The 25,581-nt window shown below is 37.9% G+C and overlaps 2 protein-coding genes across 5 annotated transcripts; one reads left to right on the top strand and one right to left on the bottom strand.

Annotated features, from left to right (window-relative positions):
- Positions 1-37: 37 nt before the first annotated feature.
- Positions 38-5,524, bottom strand: LOC134213614 (zinc finger protein hangover-like). 3 transcript variants are annotated; one of them, XR_009979489.1, is made up of 4 exons: positions 5,516-5,524; positions 3,223-3,370; positions 222-3,158; positions 38-153 (listed from the first exon to the last, which is right to left on the bottom strand). XR_009979489.1 is itself a non-coding variant. In XM_062692844.1 (3 exons), coding segments are annotated over exons 1-3 (990 nt in total). In that variant the 5' UTR covers positions 5,518-5,524; the 3' UTR covers positions 38-2,318. The 3 variants fall into 3 exon arrangements, 2 of the variants coding, with proteins under 2 accessions (XP_062548828.1, XP_062548829.1); XM_062692844.1 differs by having other exon boundaries at positions 38-3,158; XM_062692845.1 differs by lacking the exon at positions 5,516-5,524 and adding an exon at positions 3,764-3,782 and having other exon boundaries at positions 38-3,158.
- LOC134213613 (palmitoyltransferase ZDHHC23-B) lies at positions 4,145-24,233 on the top strand. 2 transcript variants are annotated; one of them, XM_062692843.1, is made up of 5 exons: positions 4,145-4,335; positions 15,367-15,615; positions 15,680-16,243; positions 22,798-22,873; positions 22,935-24,233. In XM_062692843.1, the coding sequence occupies exons 2-5, from the start codon at positions 15,410-15,412 to the stop codon at positions 23,040-23,042; spliced, it is 954 nt and encodes a 317-aa protein (XP_062548827.1). In that variant the 5' UTR covers positions 4,145-4,335; positions 15,367-15,409; the 3' UTR covers positions 23,043-24,233. The 2 variants fall into 2 exon arrangements, with proteins under 2 accessions (XP_062548827.1, XP_062548826.1); XM_062692842.1 differs by having other exon boundaries at positions 4,145-4,595.
- The last annotated feature ends 1,348 nt before the right edge of the window (positions 24,234-25,581 follow it).

Here is a 25,581-nt window from a genome sequence, read left to right as displayed (position 1 = left end):
GTGATATGTCATCTAACGTATCATTGAAAAACGGATATTTGTTTTGCTTTTCAAATTTACTTTTTGACCGAAAGAAAGTACAGATCAACTTGTTTTATTGTCTAGTTGTGTAACAAATCTGTGTAAGCATTATTATGTTTTTATTTAAAAATGCTGAAAGCAATAGAATAATAACCTTAAATTAATTCCAATAACGTGTTTATTGGTTTAGTTCAACATACCATGTATTATCTAAGAGTAACTTAAATCCAACGTAGTACCATCCACACCAAAATGTTAAAAGCATAATGATGTACCGTGATGTGCCCTAATTTCGCGCGCGCCCTAACTTCGCGCATTATAAAATCATTTATTGTTTTCAATTTTTAGGTACCAGTCAAAATTGAAAAATCTGGAGGATTACAAAATATCATTGTTGTTGAATGTTTTTCACGAAAAAAATTGAAAAACAAACTTGGTTTAGTACACCAAATAAAATTATTTCAATTTGATCCTCCCATCGACCGCCATATTTGCTTGTGCTTAGCACAGCGACGAAGAACATGACCCAAGTAAGCAAATGATTTTATTGTACAAAACTGGCTACTTTTTGGAAATATTTGTATCCATTATGCTCTGTTAGATATGTTTATTCGTCATTACTATTGAAAAGTGTAAAATTTTATGTATTTTGTGTTTATTTAGACTTTCGCTTTGTGAACGAAATTAGGTATATGAGAGTAATTATGGTGCCTAATTTCGTTTATTGTTGTTGCGTAGTTTCATTTGCAACATTCTAATTAAACAAAAGCAATATAATACACAGGACAGTTTCACACTGAATAGAACCCGAAAAGTTCATTCCCATACGCTTTTTATCTAATTTTCAGGCGGATAACCACCGACATGTTGACTTGAAAAATCTTATAGATCAGTGCCTGCAATAGCTATCTAATCCGATGTGTGAAATTATGCTAAAATGTGCGATGTGTAAAATGATGCTAAACTTAAGATAAAATTACAGCAGCTTTTTCGATAATGTATATAATATTGAAAATGTCTTGAATAAAACACATATTTGAAGATGTCCTATGTAAGAGATAGCGGAATTTAAGAAGTTCTTTCATGACGTCTCGAAAATTTAAACTTTTTTCATACACCAGCTGAACATTGTTACACAATGCCTTTTTTCTTAAAATATGGTACATATTTCATAAGCAAACGATATTTTAGGAGTTATGACTTGTGTCAACTAAAATGCATGAAGTAAAATCTAAGCAAAGCTCCAGGGTCGAAATATAGGCACATACCATTTCGATTAAAGAATGGGTCACTGACGGCTGTCTGATACCGTTATCTGCATATTTTGAACAATGGATGCATGCTTCTATTGGTTAATTGATTATATTTCATCAAACCAATAACGATATTCAATTCCAAACATGAGCGAAGTTAGGAACACTTTTGCGCGAAATTAGGAACTATCCTATTTTCTTGCGCGAAATAAGGAGCATACAACGGTCTCGGATTCATACTCCAATTTTTTTTAAATAGCAGCAAAATTTGCAAGTAACATTTTTTTGAGAACCTAGAATCCTTCTACTACGTGATGCAGTAGCAAATGTTTCCAAATGGCCACTACATGTTTTTTAATGAACGTTTTAACTTTGTCAGATCTTAAGTGCGCGAAATTAGAGTACTTCACGGTACACAATATTGAAAATTACTTTTAGTGTAGTATGCATTGCGTGAAATCGGCGCGGACACGAGCTGAACGACTTAAAAAACATCACAAAACTGGTGGAATTGTTAGTATTTGAAAAGCCATTATAAACAATGACCGGTAATCTGACTCCCAAACAAAAATATTCGCAAAGTAAAAACTCCGAAGCGACATCTGGAAAACGTTTGGCATATGAGTGATGATGAGTTGTAGGTCTAAACGAAGCATTATAGGAAGTTATTTTAAAAATGTTTTTTTGTGACCTAAGAACAATTTTTAAACAAAAAAGGACACGATCTACGATGGTAAATTTAAACACGTTGGTGAACAAACAATATTTGTTTAACATTTTTTGGAAACATTTCTAATTTAATCCCGTATGTCGCAACGAAATTTTGACCGTTTAGACTGCACTAATTTTAGAAAAAAAAATCTTTTGGTGTAATGTTTAAAAGACTATATTCATACAATACTTAAGTTGTATAAAATGCATGAATCACATGAAAAAACTAATTTAAATGTCGCGCTTTTTGTATATATTTTTAAAAAGATTTTGTATGAAACGACAATCGTCACGCATCTCAAGACCATGAACTAATTAAGAACTCGTTCATATTCAACTAACCATTCCATTAGTATCGTCGATTTCAAACTTCATTTCAATTGCAGGGACTTCGTCGGTTGATGTATTTTCAGACGGTTGATTGACGATGACAGGAGGATGCTGTTTCTTCCTCCCGCGTAACACTTTACACCATTGAGCCATGTGGGCCTGTAGGTTGGCCCGTTGTACTCCACAGTGCGGACAGGTGGGACACTTCTCGAGGATCCGTTTCACTTCGACGTCTCTTGTGCTGCACATAGTGTGCTTCCAGACCCGCTGATGGCTTAACAGGTTGGATCGGATAAAGGTTTGAAAACCACATTCATCGCAGCATTGTAATTTCTTGACGGCTTTCAAGGGAGTCTTGCCGCTGGGAATCGTAATCCTAATGCCGATGTGATCCCTACACTGCTGATGACGAATTACATTGCACTTGAAGGATGATCTGTAGTCGCATTGTTCACATTCAAATAGTTTCTGGGTGTACCTCTCCACTACGACGGGATTCTCCGAAAGATTATCAACGTGGGATGTTTCTGAAGTTGTTTCTAGAGTGTCGATGTGCGGTGCAGGCTGGTCGGTTTTACTGGAAGAATTTTGTTCTTTAGAACAAGAATCTATGTTTTCAATGGACTGGCTTTCTGTTGAAATTGGAATCATGGCATCTATGAGATCCAGCTCGTGTTCCATGTTGGGTACGACTGTTGTGACATGTTCAGGTGGTGCATACTTCAGTATTTTTTTCAATTCTGTATCCGAGTTGTAGCAACGCTTTCGGAACAAAAACATTGCATTCAAGGAATTTAGGCAAGCTTCGCAAATTGTCTGCGGAAGCAGATCGTACGGGTTGATCTGGTATAGATGAATAAGTTAGTGTATTCCGGTGATATTAAGCTAATCAAACATCATATCAAACCTCTATCTGCAGGCAGTAGATAACCATATCTCCAATTCGCTCATTCGTCACCTGTGATACGGTATTGATATCGAACTTTCGGACTGCGTTCGTGCGATAGCAAGTACGACAATATCTGTCCATTTGATTGAATTTTCGGCGCCTCGGCCTGGAATGTATTCACGAATTAACAAGTTGGTTATATCACTTGCTTATAAACCTTATAATAAATATTTTAGCTTCAGTTCTATGGCGAATAAACAATTTGCACGGTACAATGCGTTAAATAGTCGCGCATGGGTCAAGTAAAGTGTTAAAAATGATTAATGCACCCTATATGGGACTCAACTCACTTCTCACTGCAACACTATGGGTTACACGTTCAATTTAATCGTTTCATTGTAACCTTCCAATATCATGTTCATGGGCCACATTGTGCATCAAGAAACGCTATAGAACTTATCGTTAATACATAGAGTGAGAAGCGCAAAATGCCATTCCAGCGTTCATAGGTCTTATTCGCTTGTGTGGTGCCTAACAGATATTGAAATTCATTACTCACTGTATTTATTTTAATAATTATTGTTGGTATTTTTTCGTTGTGGCCCATAGCGCGAAACTGTCAACATTGAACATATACATAATTATGTTGCTGTCCAATCTAGTACTGCTTTGCAGTGATGTCAATTTTTCAACTTTATACAACGGAACAAACTATATAATAAGTTAATTCAGGCTCGTTTTTATGGAACATTTCTCTAATGGATAAATGGGAGGTTCTTCCTATATTAATTTCTATTGATCAATAACACTAAACTTAATTTTATATCGATAATTTAATATAACTTACAAAAAAACGCATAAAATTAAGACCACTAAATTTTATATGTAGAAATAAAATCTTAGTTTCTGGCTACTCTGAACGCTTTGACATGCACATAAACATCAACCTCATCAACCCACTTTCGGCAGGTTGAGTTACATATAGTGGGTGGAGTTATCAACCCGGTTTGTTTACAATAAAATTAGGATCATCAAACATTCCAATTCCGAAAAAAATTGTGTAAATCTGCATTAATGGCCATTATCCAGACTGTGTTAAATTTGTTGTGCTATTAGTCCTATAAAATCAAGGTAAACATTGAAAATAATTATTCTCTGGAAATAACAGTGCCAGTGTTGAATACCGAGTCCATAAGTTAGTGCCCCAGTGAAAATCATGGCGGCGCTATGAATTCCGACTATCCGCGGGACTACTATTCCTCGCACTGTTCGTTGGGTGAAGTGGACACGGATCCGCTGTGCTGTTGTGAATATTTCGATCGGACCGATGAACGTAATCACATTCTAGCTTGCTGCTGTAATTGCGTGGACTTTGACGATTCATTTGACAGGTTTGTGCAATTTCAAAGAAGAGCTTCTAAGGCCATTCATCGATCCATGGACTGCTAAAGACTTATGGTGATTTGCTTACTTCTCTTGATCGAACGGACCTGGTCGGACATTTGATTCGGAAGTGTTATTTTTGTGTTTCATATTTCGGGGTAGTCGTTTAGTAGAGCAGAGGTTCCCAAGCAGTTTGAATTTGTTAGCATTGCGTTCTTTATTGAGTGTTTAGTCTAGAATAATTAGAAACCCGATTTCATTGTATCACTAAAATATGATTGCATGAACACGTAAATCAAGGTTATTTGAGAGTCGTCTATTGAATATTCAGCCTCGGGTTCAGGTTCTGAGCTTGTAATAATTTCAACATTCTAGCGTTTTAATCATACGCTGCTAAATTATTCGTATATGCATACCTAGGGAAAATTATTTTTTTGTTTCTTCTCTTTATGAAAGCATCTTGGGTGCATAACATATTGAATTCAAACTTGATTGGGAACCTCCTAGAAATCATATCATAATGCACCCCATATACAGCATATTGGACACCGGAGTGAGTGCATCAGGCGTGTGAATATGCCTATGTCTGACGTAGTGATGAAAATTGATTTGTAAATAGATGGAAATGTTTCGACAGCTGCAATCTGGGCTACTTCCGTTTGTGCTTCTTCCTATATGTTGATGCTTCCTCAAGGAAAATGTTTATATAGTCTTAGGTTCACTCCTTATTTTTTGCGATTCTTTAGTTCATTTAGTAGTAACCCTCCATGTGGAGGCACAACAACCGGCTGTGTGTTTTTTGAAGAATATATCGTAATTGGTACAGATTGAACAGACCAAGAAGACCAAAAATTAAATGGGGCCATCGGTGTCGTAGATAGCCATCACTCATATTAATTGCAATATCATTCAAATCGAAAGGGTAAACATTTTTGTATTTTTATTCTTATTATTACCTTTACCTTTTCGTCCTTTCAAAGTGTCGTGTGTATGTGTGTGAAACAATATAATTTGCCTAACCAGAATTAGTGATATCCTTATTGGCGATAGGGATGTTCGTTGAATTGAACCTAATTGAACTAGTGTTTTTATCTTTGTTTAGCCGGGTAGAAATACTACAATAAGAGATCGGCGAAGACGCCATCTTGTTTCCAATCGAACCGTCAAAAGCGGTTCCATTTCGACTTGTTTACTTTTTGCATCCAAAAGAAGCAAGCAAAAACTTCAAGAGCTGCCAGTCTTATTTTCACGATATCATGCATTTTCATACGTTGCCATTCCGACAGTTTTTCACTCCGCCGGTCTCTGGTTATAGGGTTGCTATAGCCGGGCAGCTGATAAAGTTTAGGAATCAGTATCATGATAAAAACTTTGCAGTTAATTTCTAATCTAATAATGTTGCCCTTTTTGATCACCACAAAAACTGGTGATGCCCACAAACTAGTTTAAGGTGGAGTGATGATACAGTCGACAGTTTGGTATTGTGACAAAAAGACGCTTTTGTTCACCTTTTAGTAGTCTCGCTTGTAATCGATATTGCTACCGTAGAAGCATTGTCATGGATATTCAAATAACAAATCATAGTACAAATCATGATTTTCACTACTTTGTACATGAGTAAAATTTTCATCAGTTATGAGTTACCTTTTGAATTAAATAGACGCAATTACGCAAATAGACACAAGTACTTCTGTTTATTCTTCATCAAGAAACCCGGAAGGTAACAATTTGGCGACGAGTATCAAGCCCGAAGTACCTCAGAAAATGAACCATTCGAACGAGTCCGAAGCAGTAACTGGAGGAGAAATCTTGCTATCGGATATGATGCGGCAAATGGCCCAGCAAAACAGCCAGCTGCTGATCCTTTTGGAACATATTACGAAACTACTGCTGCGTAGCCTTAGTGTGCCATGCATGATTTTTTTTTTAAATATCCTGCCATCCCACCCACGTGATTCCGATTTTGACGACGTTGTCCAGCTGAAGCAAATTTTCAGTCAACAAAAATCCCTGTTCAGCAAGCGCTACGACTGTCTCAAGCTGGAGAAGAGTGAAATTAGCTCAAATTAGCGAAAGACGCCGAAGTTAGGACACGGCTCCTAGCAAAACTTGAATCAGACCAAGCTGTCACCATCAACCTGGATGAACTGGTAACCGAGTGCCAATGACTGCCAATGAGTGCCAAGAAACTTACATCTTCCACGGTGCAAGCAGTTCGGCACACAAAGCAGCCGAACAACCAGACGGTAAGTCACCACCATCGCCGTACAGGCAGTGCGGCGCGATGCATTTCGTTAAGGACTGCCAGTTTTCTAAGCACTCTTGCAAGCAGTGCGGAAAAATAGGCCACAAAGACAACTATTGGGGTTGCTTCGCAACACAATCAAGCTCGAAGTCCGTTGGAAACGAGAAGAAGAAATCTTTCTCTACAAAGGTCATCCAAACCGTGCGGCAGGTCACTTGCCGCAGGAAGTACATATCCGTCATTTTCAACAAGACTGTGGCAAAGTTACAACTGGATTGCGGTTCCTACATCACCGTTATAAGCGATATAACGAGGAAAACCATCGGACCCCCTTGTGGAAGTGTTGGCTTGAGAAATGGATTGCGAGTGATTTGACTATGCGTCCAATTTGGGAATCTTGAGCTCGTTCAGTAGCCGCTAGGTTGCGAAGGACTACGGAGGTCCTTCGTAGCTTAGTTGGTTAAAGCACCAGTCTAGCGTACTGTAGGGTCATGGGTTCGAGTCCCATCGAAGGGAAAGTGGTTACCTCCAATACATTTTCCAAATCAATATCTTCCACATAACGTACATATTCACATATAAGTTTTCACAACATTGTAAATTAACAGAATTTTCATTCAAACATTAATCTTTACTAATATCAGCTAATTGTCAACAGTCCCGTTATATCTCCAATTTGGCGTTATGGTTTTATGTTGGTAAAAGTTAGTAAAAGAGTTTAAAATGTAACGGTAAATGCTTCAAATCAATATACGTTTTTGAAACGATTCTTAATCGCTGGCGAGTTTTTATAACTTGATATTTTAAAAGTAAGATCGCGGGTGAGTTTGATCATCCTCGATTTTTGAAAAATTTGATTTTTTCCATCCCTGATCACTACTCGGTGAATTAAGGATTCAGGTCGGCGTTGACGTACATGGCCGAGAGATACGAGAATCCTTTCGGTTATCGAATTCATACTCTGTATTTCCCGCGGAAGCCGTGGAAATTTGGTTGGCGGTGTACAAACCAGCAGAATTCTTATTGTGACTGACTCATGAAGCGCACTTTTAGCATTGACTTCACAAACTTCTAGATTATTGATTACAATTGATCTAGATCATGGATTACAAAAAAAAACAAACAGCATCTAAACGAAACAACAAATATCCTCCTTACCTAGGTGCCTGGACACAGTAACATATATACATACCTGGAAATTACGCAGCTGACAAAATGGCGTCTCTTGGGTTCAACAGGCGTTTTCTCACTAAAGAAGTACCAGGTCAGAATGCCAAAAAAAAATGGTTTAAATAGCGGGTCATTTGTCAGGAAAATCAAAGGAGAAGTTAACGGACATGAAGTTGATGAAGGACCAGCAAGTCCTATCAAGCCTGCGGGTAGGACACACAAGGTTACTCATAACTTCACCAGCAGTGGGGACTTCCGGGTGAAATGTGAGACATGCGACACAATGAATTCAGTGGAACAGGCCTGGTAGCGGGTCACTTTTTAGTGACTTGGTCACTTTTTTCGAGCAAGTCACTAAAAAGTCTCTTTTTTCGACTTCAAGTCACTAAAGTCACTTTTTCTCGCAAAAAGTCACTATTTTCAACTATTTTGAAACTATTGACTAATATTTTTGAATGAAGCTTTATGTATCCATCGGATGATGCTTTGTTCGTGGCGGAAATGAAATTACGGATCTTGGGAAAATGATTGCTCTGAAACTTCGCCAGCAATTTTACTCGCTCTTATTGGCATTTCACCAGTAGCTAATTGAAGGTGTTTTACGTCAGAATTTATAAATTGGTATATGGTCATGCAAGCAGGAGACCTGCCTATTTGGATTTTTTTTAACTATCAGGCTTTCCACAGTAAGGGAAGGTTTGGAGACTTGATTCCTTGAGAGACTTGACCCCTTGGGAGACTTGGCGGTATTTTCTAATAAATCCTCTAGAGTCTAGACAAATGATCGTTATAAGGCGAGTTGTTTTTTGGATTGACAACCTTGTTTACTCCATTACTTACTGTGTTTTGTCCCTCCTGAAGATTTTTTTAGTGGCCACAAAGAATTTGAACATCTCCTCCCAACAATGACCAAATGCTATCATTTTTTACAGCACAAAGCCATAAGTATGCTAAATTGTCTGCACTGATAAAAATTCCTGCATTACATTACGATTTAAAGATATTTGAATTTTTAATTGTTGCCCCAATATGAGGGGACTTGATCTCTCATTAGTCACACATAAAATTGGCGAGAAAATTCAAGAAAATATAAATTGTGCTAAAGCAGATAATTTTTTTGTAGATATAGATGTAATGAAGGGTTTGCTCGAAAAAAATATTTATTGAGTAGATATCGTTTAAATAATCCCCTTCATTACATCTATGTCTCCCCAAGACTATCCAATTTCGAAGATGGCATGCGCTGTCGAGTTCCATAGCAAAAATCATTGATGAATACGCACAGCAAGTCGAAAAATCTGCGTTTTTATATTATTTAAATATTTAAAAGTTCAGAGTTCATTAAAGCAAGTTCTTGGAGAAGGAACAATACCCTTCGAATATTTTTCATGATGACAGCACTCCAAAAAATCAATTATGTATCAATAACAACAACAGTTACAGACTACCATACATCCGTGAAGTTAAATTATACATTTCATGGAGAAAACCTCGTGCTTAGAATCATGGGGCCGTAACTGCATTAATTCATTATTTTCAGATACACGTTAGAATCCCGATATGCATTTTGGACAAGGTGGACCCCGATAATTTCAACAGTACCCTATTCATGTTACTGTTACTTTGTTAATTGCGGTAGTTTGCCGAAGATTGTATGGTTTGGTGCGATAAAGGATTATTGTATCTTGCACCAGACGCAACAATCACGGTTGTAACTTTGGAAACAGTTGAGTTATTAACGAAACAAATCGATTAAGAGAAAACGATTAATACCCAAATGATTCTCAGCGCGTGGTATTTTGGTAAAATAAAGATATTTATTTTTATATCGAAATAATGATATTTGCATCTATCTGCAATCGAATTGAGGGGAGGTACATTAAATATGTAAGGGATCCCCAAAGTAATTTTGCTGCAAGAACATGAGAAAATAAAAGCCGTTTTTCCTCCCAACATCCACTTCGATCAATATTTTAGAATTCTCCAAAATATATTATGATGATAATTTATACATTTTAAATGGCATAAATGGTAGGGGTTCAGCTAAAACGCACCAAGCGCCAACGAAAAATTACCCATTTTTCTGCCCAAACTTTCGTTTACCAGATTTAATTGATCGCAAATTGTATCGGATATCCCTCAATCCAATAAATAAGGATATCTTATTGCAAATGTACGCTTGAATTGTTATGAAACGATTTCCGTTGTCCTTGTACCTACGAACAAAATATCACAAGTCAGTCAAAAAGCCGCTTGGTGCGTCCCCGACCAAACGTAAGATTTTTTTTTAGATTTTGTTAGATTTGTTAGCTTTTGATAACTTTTGAATCTGAAGTCGAGCCCGATGGTCCTGCATTATAAGCAGGAGGTCGAGTGTTTAATCCCAGGCTCGTTGTTTCGTTTTCTACCAAAACGATCCGTACTGTTGTTTCTTTCGCACTAACAATTCCAAAAATTTCCCTGGCACATTTGACAAATCTGCATCTTTCTTAAGTAGAAATTATTTTTCGGGAAAGAAACACAGGTCTTATAAGTGATAACCTTGTTTCGTTCACTTCCAGTGGCGCAAACATTTGATTTGCTAGTAGGACTACTCATAATTTTGAGTAAACCTGCTTTTGACTGATATTTAGTGAAGTTCCCTTGGGTTAAAAAAAGAGCGGCCAATATAATTTTACTTAGTAACTGAGTAGATAAAAGTTAGCTCGCACGATTTCGTTTCTCTTCTGGATTCGTTATGAGAAAGTGGTGAGTGAAAGATGTTCTCCGCCAGAAATTACGTAAAAACATTCTCCTTCGACCCAAAAACACTTGAATTCGTCTCATCAAACTTGCAACTGAAACTAAAAGTCACTATTTGGTCACTTTTTCTGCAACTGAAAGTCACTATTTGGTCCCTTTTTTCGTCAGCGTTGGTCACTAAAGTCACTATTTTGAGTGGCATTGGTCGCTACCAGCCCTGAGTGGAACATTTTATTTCCGATTGCCCGAAATTTGAGTCGTGAGGTGATTTCCACATAAGGCTGAATCACATCATGAGCATGAGCATTATGACCGCACAATTCGTAGTTGCTACTCCGTGATTGACTAGAACTTGCGAAATTGTACAGAGAACACAATAAATGGGGCTTGGGACTAGCTACCCATTCCCAATGTACACGTTTCGGGAGCTCAAATATCTAAAGTCAATAACGGCGCCGGCCACGTCCTTACGGTCATATAAAAAGGGAAGGATTGTTAGTCCGACTCTCGTTGCTACTAGAGACCGAGAACACCTCTGCATCTCCACGATTGTCTTGGGATAGGATATCGTTTTAGTTACAAAGGATAATTTATCTGGATTCACTCCGGTAAGTGATGCGATCTATGGGATGGGAAATAACACTCTCGCTGTCTGAAACTTTCACTTTCTGATTTATTCACTCACCCGCGCAAAACAGAGCAAAATTACGGCGACCGGCCGATCATTTTGCCTTCCGCACAAAGCAAAACTAAACTTCGACGACCGGCCGATCTGCTTACTGGAGAAACATGATTGGACAAGAAACGAACTTTCACTTTCTGATTTATTTACTCACCCGCGCAAAACAGTGCAAAATTACGGTGATCGGCCGATCATTTTGCGTTCTGCACAAAGCAAAACTAAACTTCGACGACCGGCCGATCCGCTTACTGGAGAAACACGATGGGACAAGAAACGAACTTTCACTTTCTGATTTATTTACTCACCCGCGCAAAACAGAGCAAAATTACGGCGACCGGCCGATCATTTTGCCTTCCGCACCCTTAAGGCTGAATCACATCAGGCTAAAAACTCATGGGTGAAAACGAAAGTCAAAAAGTAAGAATCTTACATGAGGTTGAAATAACGGAAGGCTGAAAAATCGCGAGTAACAGATTTTAATGAACCGTCTAAGACGAGTTTAGTACTCTCCATTTAATTCCACCAATTATTTTGATATCTTTGCAGATACATATTTCGACCACAGCTGTGTGGTCGTCTTCAGTGTCTCGTACTTGACTCTAAGTACGAGACACTGAAGACGATCACACAGTTGTGGTCGAAATAAGTATCTGCAAAGATATCAAAATATTTGGTGTAATTAAATGGAGAGTACTAAACTCGTCTTAGACGGTTGAATACATTCCACTAAAAAGAGCCTAAAATATTTTTTCTGAGATTTTAATGGAAAAAATCACATTTAACGTGAATGGAGGCTCAAACAGAAATTAACAGAACTCCTCTTGCAACTACTTGTTGTCCATCGATTTTGATACACGATTTTCTTTTTTTTTGTCTGTACAGCCACAGCTAACAGATATTTAAGCTAGAACAAATTTTATTGAAAATGTTGTGTAAACTTATAAATTGATATACGTCGATCACTACTATGCCATCTACTCAACTGACAACGTCCGTATGTACGGACGCAACTGATTAGCAACCATCGAACGCAGTCAATACGTTTGACAGTCGCATTTTGTCTGAGTTTTACACTAACATGATCGTCGCGCCATCTCCAAACGAATGCCAATTGCGTTTCTGCTGTTCGATACATTTGAATGAACGCCACAGTGTGCAAATTCGAGCCAAAAACGGACGCAATTCAACCACGGTATGTACATATCCGGAGATTACCTTAAAAAATCACAAAAATCTAAAGAATCTGATTGTGCCCCCTTTGCCGTTAGAATACTGGAAGTGTCCTATTTTGTCCAATTTCCCCTACAAATAGAGGATTCTGCTAATGCATATGTTCACATCGATCGTAAAGACAGGGAAAACCTTGACTTGTGTTGGGGAAATATCATAATGGGGCTCCCATATATTGTTGAACACAATAAGTGTCTCATTTTGTCTAATATCCCCTATAAAATGCTTCAGATGATACAAATTTAAGATTCGAGAAGATCATCAAATGAGTTACTGTCAGTTATGGAATTCAGGACAATGAAATAGTGATATCCTTGGACAATTCACTGGGAATATGTTAAGTGTCCGTTTTTGTCTGATGCCCCCTATAATTTAAAATTATCTTCAAAAGTATAACATCAAATCAATTTTCATTTTAGGAAATGTACTGAGATCCTTGAAGACTATTGTAGGCATATCAATACTCCTTTTTTTGCAGTGTCCCTTCAGTGTCTCATTTTGTCCAATATCTCTTATACGTTGAACCGTTTTTATTCAATTTATCAGATTCAGAACACACAAATTGAAAGCTCGTGGAAATTATGTGAAAATCGATAGGTCGCCGTCAATGACATGCGACTTTTCCTAGGGGGTTGAATAGTATCTGATTTTGCCAAATATCCCCTATAGTTAAATGAAATTTTAAAATAAGATAGATAATAACTCTAAAAATTATATTAGCATCCTTGTTTACTTAGTGGACTTATTAAAGAGAGGTTTTATCTCTTTTAGTGTGCATTGTCCAGTGTCTCATTCTGTCTAATACCCCCTATACATTGAAATCCTTTTAATGCACAAAAACATCAATAAAAGTTCGAGAGAATTTTGTGAATTGTGCTAATTTTAGCAAATCACTAGAATAATAAAATAAGGCCGGCCGATATAGTAGAACAAATCAATAGATAACTTAGAAAACTATATGAAGATCCTTTCGTATTATAGTGGACATATTAAATAAAGGTTGTTGCAGTGCACCGTCCAGTGTTGCAACGGTTGTGGATGTTTACACACGTCCCGGATACTAGCATCAATATCTGTTATCTGTGGTACAGCACAAGCAATTTGGAGGTAGTCTAAGAAATAAACAATACTTAATTCACAGACAAACTTAATTGTTCTTGATTCTCGCATTTGATTTTTGATTCTTGCCAAGATTACTTTTATATTTTTTATTCTTCCTACTCTCTTCTTCCTTCTTTGTTATTTGCTCATCCTTCTTCCTCCTATTTTCTTTCTTCCTGCTTCTTCTTTCTTCGTAGTTCCTTCTTCTTTGTTATTTAATTTTCTCTCCCTTCTTCGTTTGTTTCTCTTTCTGCTATTTTCCGCTTTTCTTCTTCCTTCTTTTTTGTTCCTCCTTCCTTCTTTCTTCTTTCTTTTTCCTTCTTTCTTCCATCTTCTTTCTTCCGTGTTCCTTTCTCCATCTTCCTTCTTTTGTCGTCCTTCTTTCTTTCTTCTACCTTTTGTCTTCTATCTATCTTTTACCATATTCCTTGTTCCTTATTTCTTCTTCGTTCTTCCTTCTTCTTCTTTATTCTTTTTTCTTCCTTCATCATTCTTCCTTTTCCTTCTTTCTTTTCACCTTATTTATTTTTTCCTTCCTTCTACCTTCTTCTTTCCTTGTTCTTTCCTCTTTCTTCTTTTTTCTTTCTTTCTTTTCTCGCCTTTATTTCTTCTTCTTCTACTTTCATCTTTTTTCTTCTTTATTCCTTCTTTCATTTTTCTTTTCCCTACTTCCTTGTTTCTTGTTCCTTCTACATTATTTTCTTTCAAACTGTTTTTTCTTTCTGCTTCCTTCTTCCTTTTTCTATCTTCTTTATTTTTTCTTCCTACTATTTTCTTAATATTTCTTTTTTCTTCTACCTTGCTTCCTACTTCACTCTTCTATTTTTCTTCTTCCTTCTTCTGTCTTCCAACTATCTTCCTCGTTATTCCTTCCTTCTTCCCTGTTCCGTCGTCCTTCTTCTTTATTTCTTCTTCCAACTTTTTTCTTCCTTTTTCCTTCTTTCTACTCTGTTCATTTGTCTTTTTTCTTTCTTACTTATTTTTTCTTCCATCTTTTTTCCTACTTTTTCTTTCTTCCTTCTTTATTCCTCCGTTTTCTTCCTTTTTATCTTTCTGCTATCTTCTTTTATCTTTTTCTTCCTTGTCAAAATAACTTATTATTCACAATGCTGGTTTCAATACCAAAATGATTTTTCGATCGTGAAAAACGTCAGTTCATTCATAAAAGAATGTAGTGAATGATAATTTTTGTTAATGGTTTCTTCTATCAAACTAGAAATATTGGTCCCTACACTTTAGAACGTATTCAGAAGAATATGTTACAGGTCTTGGTAGTTCTAATATTTAACTATTACATACATGCAACTCCAGGGCCAGTACATACATTCTATCTTCATTTTCATAAACATGCTTCCTCCCTTCATCTGCACATAAACATCATTCCCACCCTTCATAAGTGCGAAAATGAACACCCCTTCGTTTGCCGCATAGGAGCGTAGGCTTCTGGCTGGTTGGTGGAAAGTTGACCGCATTTGTTATTGATTTTTCCCGTTTTTTCCCTCTCTCTGGTCGCTGCTGTGTGTTTGACTATCGTTTGGTTCTGTCGTCGGCTATCGTGACGACTGGCTGGTTGGTGCGTCTTGTCGTCGGTTCGGGCAACGCACCGCAGATTCATCTCGTGTCGGCCGATCCCGGTGGACAAGCAGCGTGGCATGCTGCTGACCTTCCAGGACCGCCTCCGTATACCGTGGCGGGGCGGTGCCAAACAGGTCACCGTGGACAATGTTCTGCCGGTTGTGTTGCTCGTTAGTTTGCAACTACTGGCCGCGCTGGACTTCTACTGCAGTCTGGTAGTATTTCCACTGATTCCGCTGCTGATGGCATTTCTCAAACGATTTCTGGGACGAGTGCTACCAAAGTAAGTATATAATACCGTCAATTGATTAAAAATATAAAGATCTATCAAGAATTGCTCGTTCTAGGACTAAATTTTTCTCACTATGGCTGTTTTGGAGTGGCATCTACTTGGTGGTGTTATTTGAGTCAACCGTACCACTGTTGGAATTGCTACCAGAGGAGAATATTGCTTTCGTGGCATTGATGTCTCTGTCGTTCTTCTGCTTCTACAAAACTAACGTTCGTGCATCGTTGAATCACATCAATCAACCCCAGTACAAGGACGACCCGTTGGGCAATGGAGACTCACAGACGGCGATTTTGATATCAGACCGCGAGGACTCGGACGAGAGTGATGGTCGATTGGCATGTCAAACCTGTCGGAAGTATGTTCCTCCCCGAACCTATCACTGCAAGGTTTGTGCCACGTGTGTAATCAAACAGGACCAGCACAGTGTTTGGCTGAACTGCTGCATTGGGCGATCGAATCATCGGTACTTCCTGTTTGGGTGTGTTTCGTCTCTGTTGGCGCTGTGGCTGTTTGCCAATCTCTCGCTGACATCCGTGTGCCATCCGACACCAATCTTCACCCTGTTTGGAGTGACCGTCATGCTGCCAGACGACTGCGCCGATATCTACTTCCAGTACGAGTGAGTACCGACATGAAGCTATGGTGGGTGTGGATTTTCAGAATGGGTTTAAAATGCTAATCAGAGCCCAGCATGTTGTTAATGTATCTCTCCCATCCCATGGCAAGGGGTGTTTGCCTATCTATCTATCTGTCTACGTGACTTTTTCGTTATATGCGGGAGTAAACATTGCTTGAATCAAGTTTGTTCTTAAAATTGGGTCTGATCTGCATATTTTTCCAATTCTGCCGAAAAGAAAACAGATAGCGACCGAAAAAAGTAAAACGGCCTGAAATTATAATTCAGTGATATTTTTTCGCTTTCTTTCTAACAAAGTGCATTATACGCTATTACAGCATCACTCCAAAAACGAACTTTTGATAGGAGGTCCAGGAGACTAATAGTGTTATGATGATGTACACATTTGGCAAACGACATATTTAACCTTAGCATTGTTAGCAAGACGGCTATACGAAGTACACTTCTGCAATGTTACAATCAAATGGTAAAATGGGTGGAATTAAATTAAATGTCGTCAGTTGTTTTAGGGACCGTCCATTAACCAATAGAATGCGTTTATTAACCATATTTCAAAATGATTTCTGGTTAAACCTGTTCAAAAAGTGATCCAAACTTCAATTGACTTTTGATTTTGATGATGTACATGGCCAACAGAGTAATTCAACACGGTGTCTCTATTTGGAAATAATATTTTTCAAAAATCAGAACCTCTGAAACACCCACCACGAGAAAGAAGAAGATCTCCTAACTAGAAACTAGAATGTTCTGTCGAGGGATCCAGAACAATTTTTATTTTTTTCACTATTTTTGGTGCAAACTTCATAGAAATCTCAAATGATAGCCGGTTTAACCCCCAATAATGTATGAAAAAATGACTCCCGATAGAACATTTTAAAAAGGCACCTACATGAAAAAGGAAAGCCTATACTTTCGTTTAGTGGGTGTTTTAGAGTTACTGATAAAAAAAGCCACTTCTCGCAAAGATACCGTGTCAAAGAACAGCTCCTTGGGACAAAATAACAAGATACTATACATTTTTCAGTATTCCCAAAACATCGGTGTGCAATCAAAGTTTCTGATCTTGTCGCCTGTATGATAAAGCGAAAAATAGGATCCTGGCCATATATTTTTGAATTGAACTTACTTCATGGATCCAGTACAGTCCAATTCAAATCCGATCCCAATCCAAACAATATTCAATCCAAATCCCACTCAAATAATACAGTCCAAATCCGATAAAATTTAAATCCAATTCAAATCCGAATCAGATCTAATGCAATTCTATTCCAAAAGCATGTCCAATTCAATTTAAATCCAATACAATCTAAATTCAATCGAAACGCAGTCTAAAAAAATCCAATTCAAATCCAAATCAAATTTAGATCCAATTCAAATCCAGTCTAAATTCAATCAAAAACAAATCCAAATCTATTCCAAATTCAACCCAAATCGAGACCAAATCAAATTCAAACCAAATCCAATCCAAATCCAAACCAAGTCCAGTCCATAACCAATCCACATCCAAACAAAGTCCAGTCCAAATCCAATCCCAATCCAAACACGGTCCTGTCCAAATTCATACAAAATATACTCCATATTCAAACCAAATCCTTTTCAAATACAGTCCAAATCCAGTCCTAATCCAATCCGAATCAAAACCAAATCAAATTTAAATTAAATCTAAAACCAAATCATCCAATCTATATAAAATTCAAATCCAATCCAAATTCAAGCAAATTTAAATACAATTCAAATCCAAAACCAATCCAGTTCAGATCAAATCCAAATCCAAAACAAATCCAATCCATATCCAATTCAAATACCATCCCAATCTAATTCAAATCCAATCAAAATGCAAATCCAATTCCATCCAAATACAAACAAATTTTAATCTAATCAAATCCAATACAATTCAAATTCAATCCAAATCTAATTCAAATCCAAATTGATCCAATCCAAATCCAATACAATTCATATCCAAATCCCAACATAATACAATACACATCCGAACCAATCCAAATCAAATCCAAATCCAAACCAAATCCAATTCAAATCCAATCCAAATACAATCCCAATCTAATTCAATTCAAATCCAATCCAAATCTAATTCAATTCATATCCAATCCAAATTCAAACCAAATAAAATGCAAATCCAAACCTAGTTCCAATCCAAATTCAAACTATTTCCAATGCAAATACAGTCTAAATCCAATGTAAGTCTAATGCAAATTCAATCCAAATACAATCCCAAATCGATCCAAATCTAATCCAAATCCAATCATAATCTAAATTCAATCAAAACACAGTCTAAAAAAATCCAATTCAAATCAAAATCTAATTTAGATCCAATTCTAATCCAGTCTCAATCAATAACAAATCCAAGTCTATTCCAAATTCAGCCCAAATCAGATTCAAACCAAATCTAATTCAAATACAGTCCAAATCCAGTTCAAATCCAGTCCAAACACAATACAAATCCAATCCGAATCAAAACCAAATCCAATCCAATTAAAATTCAAATCAATTCTAAAACAAAATCTAATCCAAATCTAAATGAATTTCAATCTATATCAAATTTAAATCCAGTCCTAATCCAATCCAAGCAAATTCGAATCCAATTCAGATCAAATCCAATTCCAAAACAAAACAAATATAATATCAAATCCAATTCCAAAACAAAACAAATCCATTCCATATCTAATTCAAATACAATCCCAATCTAATTCAAATCCGATCCAATCCAAATGCAAATTCAATTCAATCCACATTCAAACAAATTTTAATCTAATACAATTCGAATCCAAACCTCGAGTCCAATCCAAACCTAATTCAATTCATATCCAATTCAAATTCAATCTAAATCCAATGCAGATGGAGAAGCCAACGTTGCCACGGATAACAAAGCCGTTGCATTCATGGTTGGAAGTAGGTAAAACAACAAAGGATACCCGTAGTATAATAACATTCAAGCTAGATTCCGGGGCGAGTCACCATCTAGCTAATGAGAAGAAAGTATTCAAGTCATTAGAGAAACTGGAGCAACCTGTCGTTATTGGTGTGGCGAAGAATGACCAGTCAATGACCGCATGGTATAAAGGTACTATTTGCGGTGTCAACCATCAAGGTGTAGCTATGACCATTTACGACGTGCTGTTTGTGCCGAATCTACGTGCAAACTTGCTATCGGTGAAGCGTATGACCAAGGCTGGTGTGATGGTGAGTTTTGGACCAAAATTTGGAGAAATAAAGCACGATAACTCGGTGATTGCAAAGTGCCCGCTAAGAGGCGATTTCTACGAGCTCGATGTTTTCTACTCTGTTGATGGATTTGCAAACTCGTGTGCTGTGCAAGAAATCAATCGCTCTTGAGATTCGATATGGTCACAGGTATGAAACAGTTTGGAACTGGAATGGTAAGCTGGAAATGTGCGATGCTTGTGTTTTTGGGAAACAATGCCGTGAACCATTCATCGGCACCAGAGCCCGCACTCTTCGTCCTTTGGAAAGAATCCATTCTGATGTTTGCGGTCCTATCACTCCTGTAGCCTGGGATGGCTCGCGGTATTTCGTCTCATTTGTAGATGATTTTACGCATTTTGCAGCCGTTTACTTAATCAAGGCTAAGTCCGAGGTTTTCAAGAAGTTTCGTTGTTGAGGCAATGGCAACTGCAGCAATAGGTCATGTCATATCCAAACTCACAGTTGATCAAGGCCGCGAATATTGTTCCATGATCAAAAGCAATACTATGAAGAAAAAGGCATTCAAGTTGAAACAACAGTCGCATATACACCTCAGCAGAATGGAGTAGCCGAGAGATTGAATCGGACGATAATAGAAAAGGTGCGTTTGATGCTGGTCGAGTCAAGTGCCCATGACAGTCGAGTCAAGTGCTCATGACAGATGACGAATCCAATACAGACACTTCAATACCAGAAGCACTCCCATCGCAACAAGAACTTGGTTCAAACCTTGATACGGTAACCACGAGGCACAGCGAACGGGAGCGCAGACTCCTTGGTAAGTTTAAAGATTTCTTGACTGGACGAATATTTTCTGCCGTACAATATTCATCTACAGAATTTGAAACAATATCCACCTGCTCTATCGATGTTCCTGAGTCGTATGAGGAAATCTTCGGGCGTCCTGATGAAGCATTGTGGCTCCAAGCTGTGAAGGAAGAATTGGAATCCCTTAAGCAAAACAATGTGTGGTGCCTTGAAGAATGTCCTAGAGGAATCAAACCGATCAATACGAAATGGGTGTTTCGCATCAAGGAAAACGAAGATGGAAACCCTGTCCGCTATAAAGCCCGTCTTGTAGCTAAGGGATTTCAACAAAAGGCTGGAATGGATTATGGTGAAACCTATGCACCAGTAGCGAGAATGGCAACGATTCGGACCGTCCTGTCAGTAGCTGTTCAACGGAAGATGCATATTCAACAATTAGATGTCAAGACCGCTTTTCTGTACGGTGATCTTGAAGAAACAGTTTATTTGGCTGTTCCGGATGGCGTGAGAGCAGCGTCAAACTTGGTGTGCAAGCTCAGAAAATCACTTTGCGGATTGAAGCAAAGCCCTAGTTGCTGGAATAACAAGCTCAACGAAACCCTGTTGTCGAATGGATTTACACGCTCAAAACATGATTACTGTCTTTAAACCAAGTCAAACAATTAAGGCAATATTTACTAATTGATAATATATGTCGATGACGTTTTAATTTTTGAAGACGAAATCAATTCTGTACAGGAAGCTAAAAAGATACTGTTCAAGAAATTTCAAATGACTGCTGTGGTGATGTGAACTGCTTTTTGGGAATGAAGATCCAATATGATAAAGTCGCAGGAAAACTGTATCTTTCGCATGAAACTGGTATCAACCGCATTCTAGTTAAGTTCGGACTGCAAGATTGTAACCCTGCGAAAACTCCAATGGAAAAAGGGTGTTAGTTAAACGTGCAAGAAAATAATTCGACAACTAAGCCATACAGAGAGCTACTGGGAAGTATTATGTACACAATGTTGTGTGTCAGACCGGACATCAGTTATTCTGTCGGATACCTCGGGAGATATCAACAAACCCCTGGGGATTCACATTTCCAAGCCCTCAAGCGGGTAGCTCGTTACTTGAAAGGCACGAAAAATCTCAAACTTCAATATACGAGTAACAAGTCCTCAGCAGTTTTAATTGGATATGCCGACGCGGACTGGGCCTCTGACAGTACAGACAGAAAGTCAGTAAGTGGATACGTTTTTCAAGTATTTGTAAGTTCGGTATCTTGGGCCAGTAGAAAACAACAAACAGTGGCCTTATCTTCAAGTGAAGCGGAATATGGTGCTTTAAGTCTGGCTGTTTCTGAAGGCATATGGTTGAAGGGAATCCTTACAGATTTGAAGATAATGTCGATGAATGAATCGTTTACTATCTATGAAGATAATCACGGATGTATCTCAATGGCAAAGAATTTTGAATGCAAGAGGGCGAAACACATTGATGTCAAGCACCACTTTTTGCGAGACCATGTCGTCAAAGGAAATATCAAGATTGAATCTGTTCCATCCAACAAGCAATTGGCAGATGTTTTCACTAAAGCACTCGATAATAGTCACTTTCTAGAACTGCAAATCCCTTGGACTGGCCGATTAAGAGGGGGTGTGATACATATAATCGGAGTCAAAGCTACCATTGATCAATAAACTTTTGTTCCTGTTTCAACCACTGTGTATTGTTAATTACAAGAAAATCTAAACCAAGTCCAATCCAAATACAATCCAAATTCTAACCATTTCCTATGCAAATACAGTTCAAATCCAATACATATCCAATCCCAATTTAACTCAAATCCAATCCAAATGCAAATCTCATCAAATTTTAATCCAAAACAAACCCAATCCAAATCCAAATCAAATCGAATTTAAATCCAATCCAAATCAAATACAAATCAAATCCAAACCCAATTCAAATATCTAAATTGAATCTAGAACAAATCCAAAACTAATCCAAATTAAATTCAAATCCAATCCAAATAAAATTCAAATCCAATCCAATAGAAATCAAATTTTATTACAATTAAATTCAAATTCAATACAAATGCAAATCCATTTCAATCAAAATCAAATCAAATTTAAATCCAATCTAAATTCAAACAATCCAATCCAAATTCAGTTTAAATCCAATCCAAATACAAACCAACTCCAATTTAAATACAATCGAAATCCAATCAAAATACAATCCAAATCCATTACAAATCCAATCCAAATTCAAACCAAATACAATCCAAATGCAATCTAAATTCAATTCGATTCTAATTTAAATCTAAATCAAATCCAATTTAATGAAATCCCGATTTCTTCCGCTAGGGAAATTGTTGTAAACCTGTTCAACCTGTATAACCAGGAAAATTTTATTTTCCTATCGCTTTGGGATTCATGTGGAGTCCCAACGTCTTATTTAAACTTGGAAGACCTCCTGTAACCTATTTTCCAGAAATCCATGTGCTGCTGATCAATCTTACATAAATGAATACATGTGTGAATAAGTTCTCATCTCTTTTCCAGCATTGCTCTCTGTTTCACCGGTGCCATCTACGCGCTGCTGATGTCACTGTTCATTCTAATCTCACTACTGAAACAGGTAACATTAAGAAAGGGTTTCATTCGGTATCAATATTAATCCTTTCGTTTACACTTCTTAGACCTGTCTGATTTCCCGTGGATGCACCGAAACCGAGTGGCAGCGAGGTGAGCATATCAACCGGCGGAATTGTCTAGTCAACTGGAAGATGTTCTGCCTGGGACAATAAGAAAGCCTCACACATGGCACACATGGTGACCTGGCGGAGTGAATGACTAAGAGTATGAGCATCATTATATTATGATTATTATTATTACCATCATTAGTATCCGGTATACATAGGTCATAGAAGTATGTATTTTAAACCGTTTTAAAAGTTTTCTCCTTACATTCGTACCGATATACGGTCCGAGACGAGAATTCTCGCCTTCGAATTGAAACATCTGTTGAAGGTAACAAGAACATAAAATCAATGAAAAACAGTTGAGTTTCCTGTTTCATGTTTTTCCTGCTCCCGCGATTACGATTGATTGTGAAGCAAAGATAATTGTTAAGGCAAATTATTACATTGAATAACTTAAGTCCAACAGCCCCTTAGCCTGTAAGTAGTAACTTTTAAAATGATCGTTTTTGCTCGTACAAAGAAAGGAAGGCAGAGCAAAATAATACTCAACACAATAATTATCCGATCTATTAAATATTATATTTAAGAGTACTAAGAGTATCATCAATTCATTAGTCTAATCTCAATGATAGATCGAGTGCGCCCATTTCTGACGAGGAGCAGTTTGAATCGGCTACCGAAATGGGAAGATCGATTCTAATGTGTGCTGTGTTTAGCTCTAGCACAGCGCAGTGCTGAAAAGTAGACTGATAAAATCTAGCGAAAGATGTAAAACGAACTTGGCTTTATAGTTTTTATTCCCTCTTAACACTCGTAAAACCAGTTATCATGCAAATACTTAATCAGATCCCAGAAGCAAAGAATCTACCAAAAAACAGTACTTTAAGACGTATTACGGCGCGCACTATCCAGCAAGACCCAGTATGATTGGTGTTCATTTTGGATGGGAAACGTGCCACTATATAGCCAGTTGATTTTAGAATTCTAGGCCCAGAAGTGATTACTCCCATTGTTTACGTAATCCGATAGTATTCGTTGCACGCGTACAATTTCTTTATCCTTCAAAATAGTACCGAAAACGTACAATTTGCAAGTGCACACAATTTAGTACCGAATTTCTCTTGTATTGTTAAACGTAACTTCTAGACAAAACTATCGAAGAAAACAAAACATAACCCGTTTCGTCAACTATACACCGGAAGGTTCATCATGTTGCATCCATTCCTCTATCAATAGGAATTTGAGTCATAATTATCATCAATAATAATTTACCTGCCCATTATCAAACACTCTCAAGCTATATTGAGTATCGCTATTTATTGCTATATCACAAAACCTTGCTTCAACGGGTTGATCAACATAGGCCCCAACAAAAGTATCAAGTTATTTCGCACATCGTTTGCTGTTTCCAGTCCCTCCGCAATTGATACCAACTGGACACTGAGACGCCCAAGCAGAACCTGTGTCGTTGAGGCACTTATGCTGCCTTTCGTCAATGGATCCTTACCCAAGCCTCCTGATAACCGGTCGCCATTAGCAGAACGTATCGCTTGCCGCCTCCAGGAGGACCCCGAACCGTTCAACCCAGTCCCTCCGGATTTCACCGCAATGCTTCTTGTCTCCAGAGTCGTTCTAGCCCTGGGTTTGAGTCTGATGTAGGGATCCGCTAAACACCACTCTGAGGCAAATATGACTCTGCTAGCATCAGTTTTCGACAGAACTACAAAAAATGATGTCCACTAAAAAAATTGAACGCTACCTCTGAGAAACCATTATGTGAGGCTTAATCATGAATACCAACGAGCCTGTCGGCAAAGCTTTGCACGGTACCAACGAGATCTTGAGCCGTCTAAGACGAGTTAACTGCCATGAATCGCATATCTGTCCCATTTTTACTTCAACGAACAGCGCAAGGAATCCGGGCTTCCATCGACAATGAATTTGAATGGTGAAAGTTACTCCTCAGTTACTCAGGAAGTATGCCGCCTATTTGCCAAAAAATTTGCGAGCGTTTTCAGTGACGAAAGGATGAGTGACAGCCAAGTCTCTAACGCAGCAAGGAACGTTTCCCTAAACAACCAGTCTTTGGGTGCAATCAACATCGATGATGACATGATCCTGAGAGCCGCAAATCAGCTAAAATCGTCACATAATCCCGAACCCGCGGCGTACCAGCCGTCTTCATCAAAAGGCATATTGACAGCTTTCTCGTCCCATTTCTTTTCTTGTTCAGATCTTCGACCATCAATGGAATTTTCTCCCTCCTGCTGGAAGTTTGCATTAATGTTTCCAGTCCACAAAAAGGGATTACGTCATTGTGTACCGTCTCGAAGCTATTCGAACTTGTCATTATGGAACCATTGCTGTAAACAACTTCTTAGTACGGACTTACTGTCGGTCGCTCGACTTCCACCAATTAACTGTGCCTCACGTCCTACGTCACAAACAGTCTCAAAGAACAGGCTCGAACGGATGTTTTATACTGACTTCTCTGCAGCATTCGATAAGATTAATCACTCATTAGCCATTGCAAAACCGGACCGATTCGGAATCAGCGGCAGTCTACTGAACTGATTTCATTCGTATTTTTCTGACCGTCATCTGACCGCTATTGGGGAATGCACCTCTAAAATTTTTCATGCAC

The sequence above is a fragment of the Armigeres subalbatus genome, chromosome 2 (assembly GCF_024139115.2).
Source record: "Armigeres subalbatus isolate Guangzhou_Male chromosome 2, GZ_Asu_2, whole genome shotgun sequence".
Lineage (NCBI taxonomy): Eukaryota > Metazoa > Arthropoda > Insecta > Diptera > Culicidae > Armigeres > Armigeres subalbatus.
The sequence above is the reverse complement of the archived record's forward strand: the minus strand, read 5'-3'. Positions and strand labels throughout refer to the sequence as shown.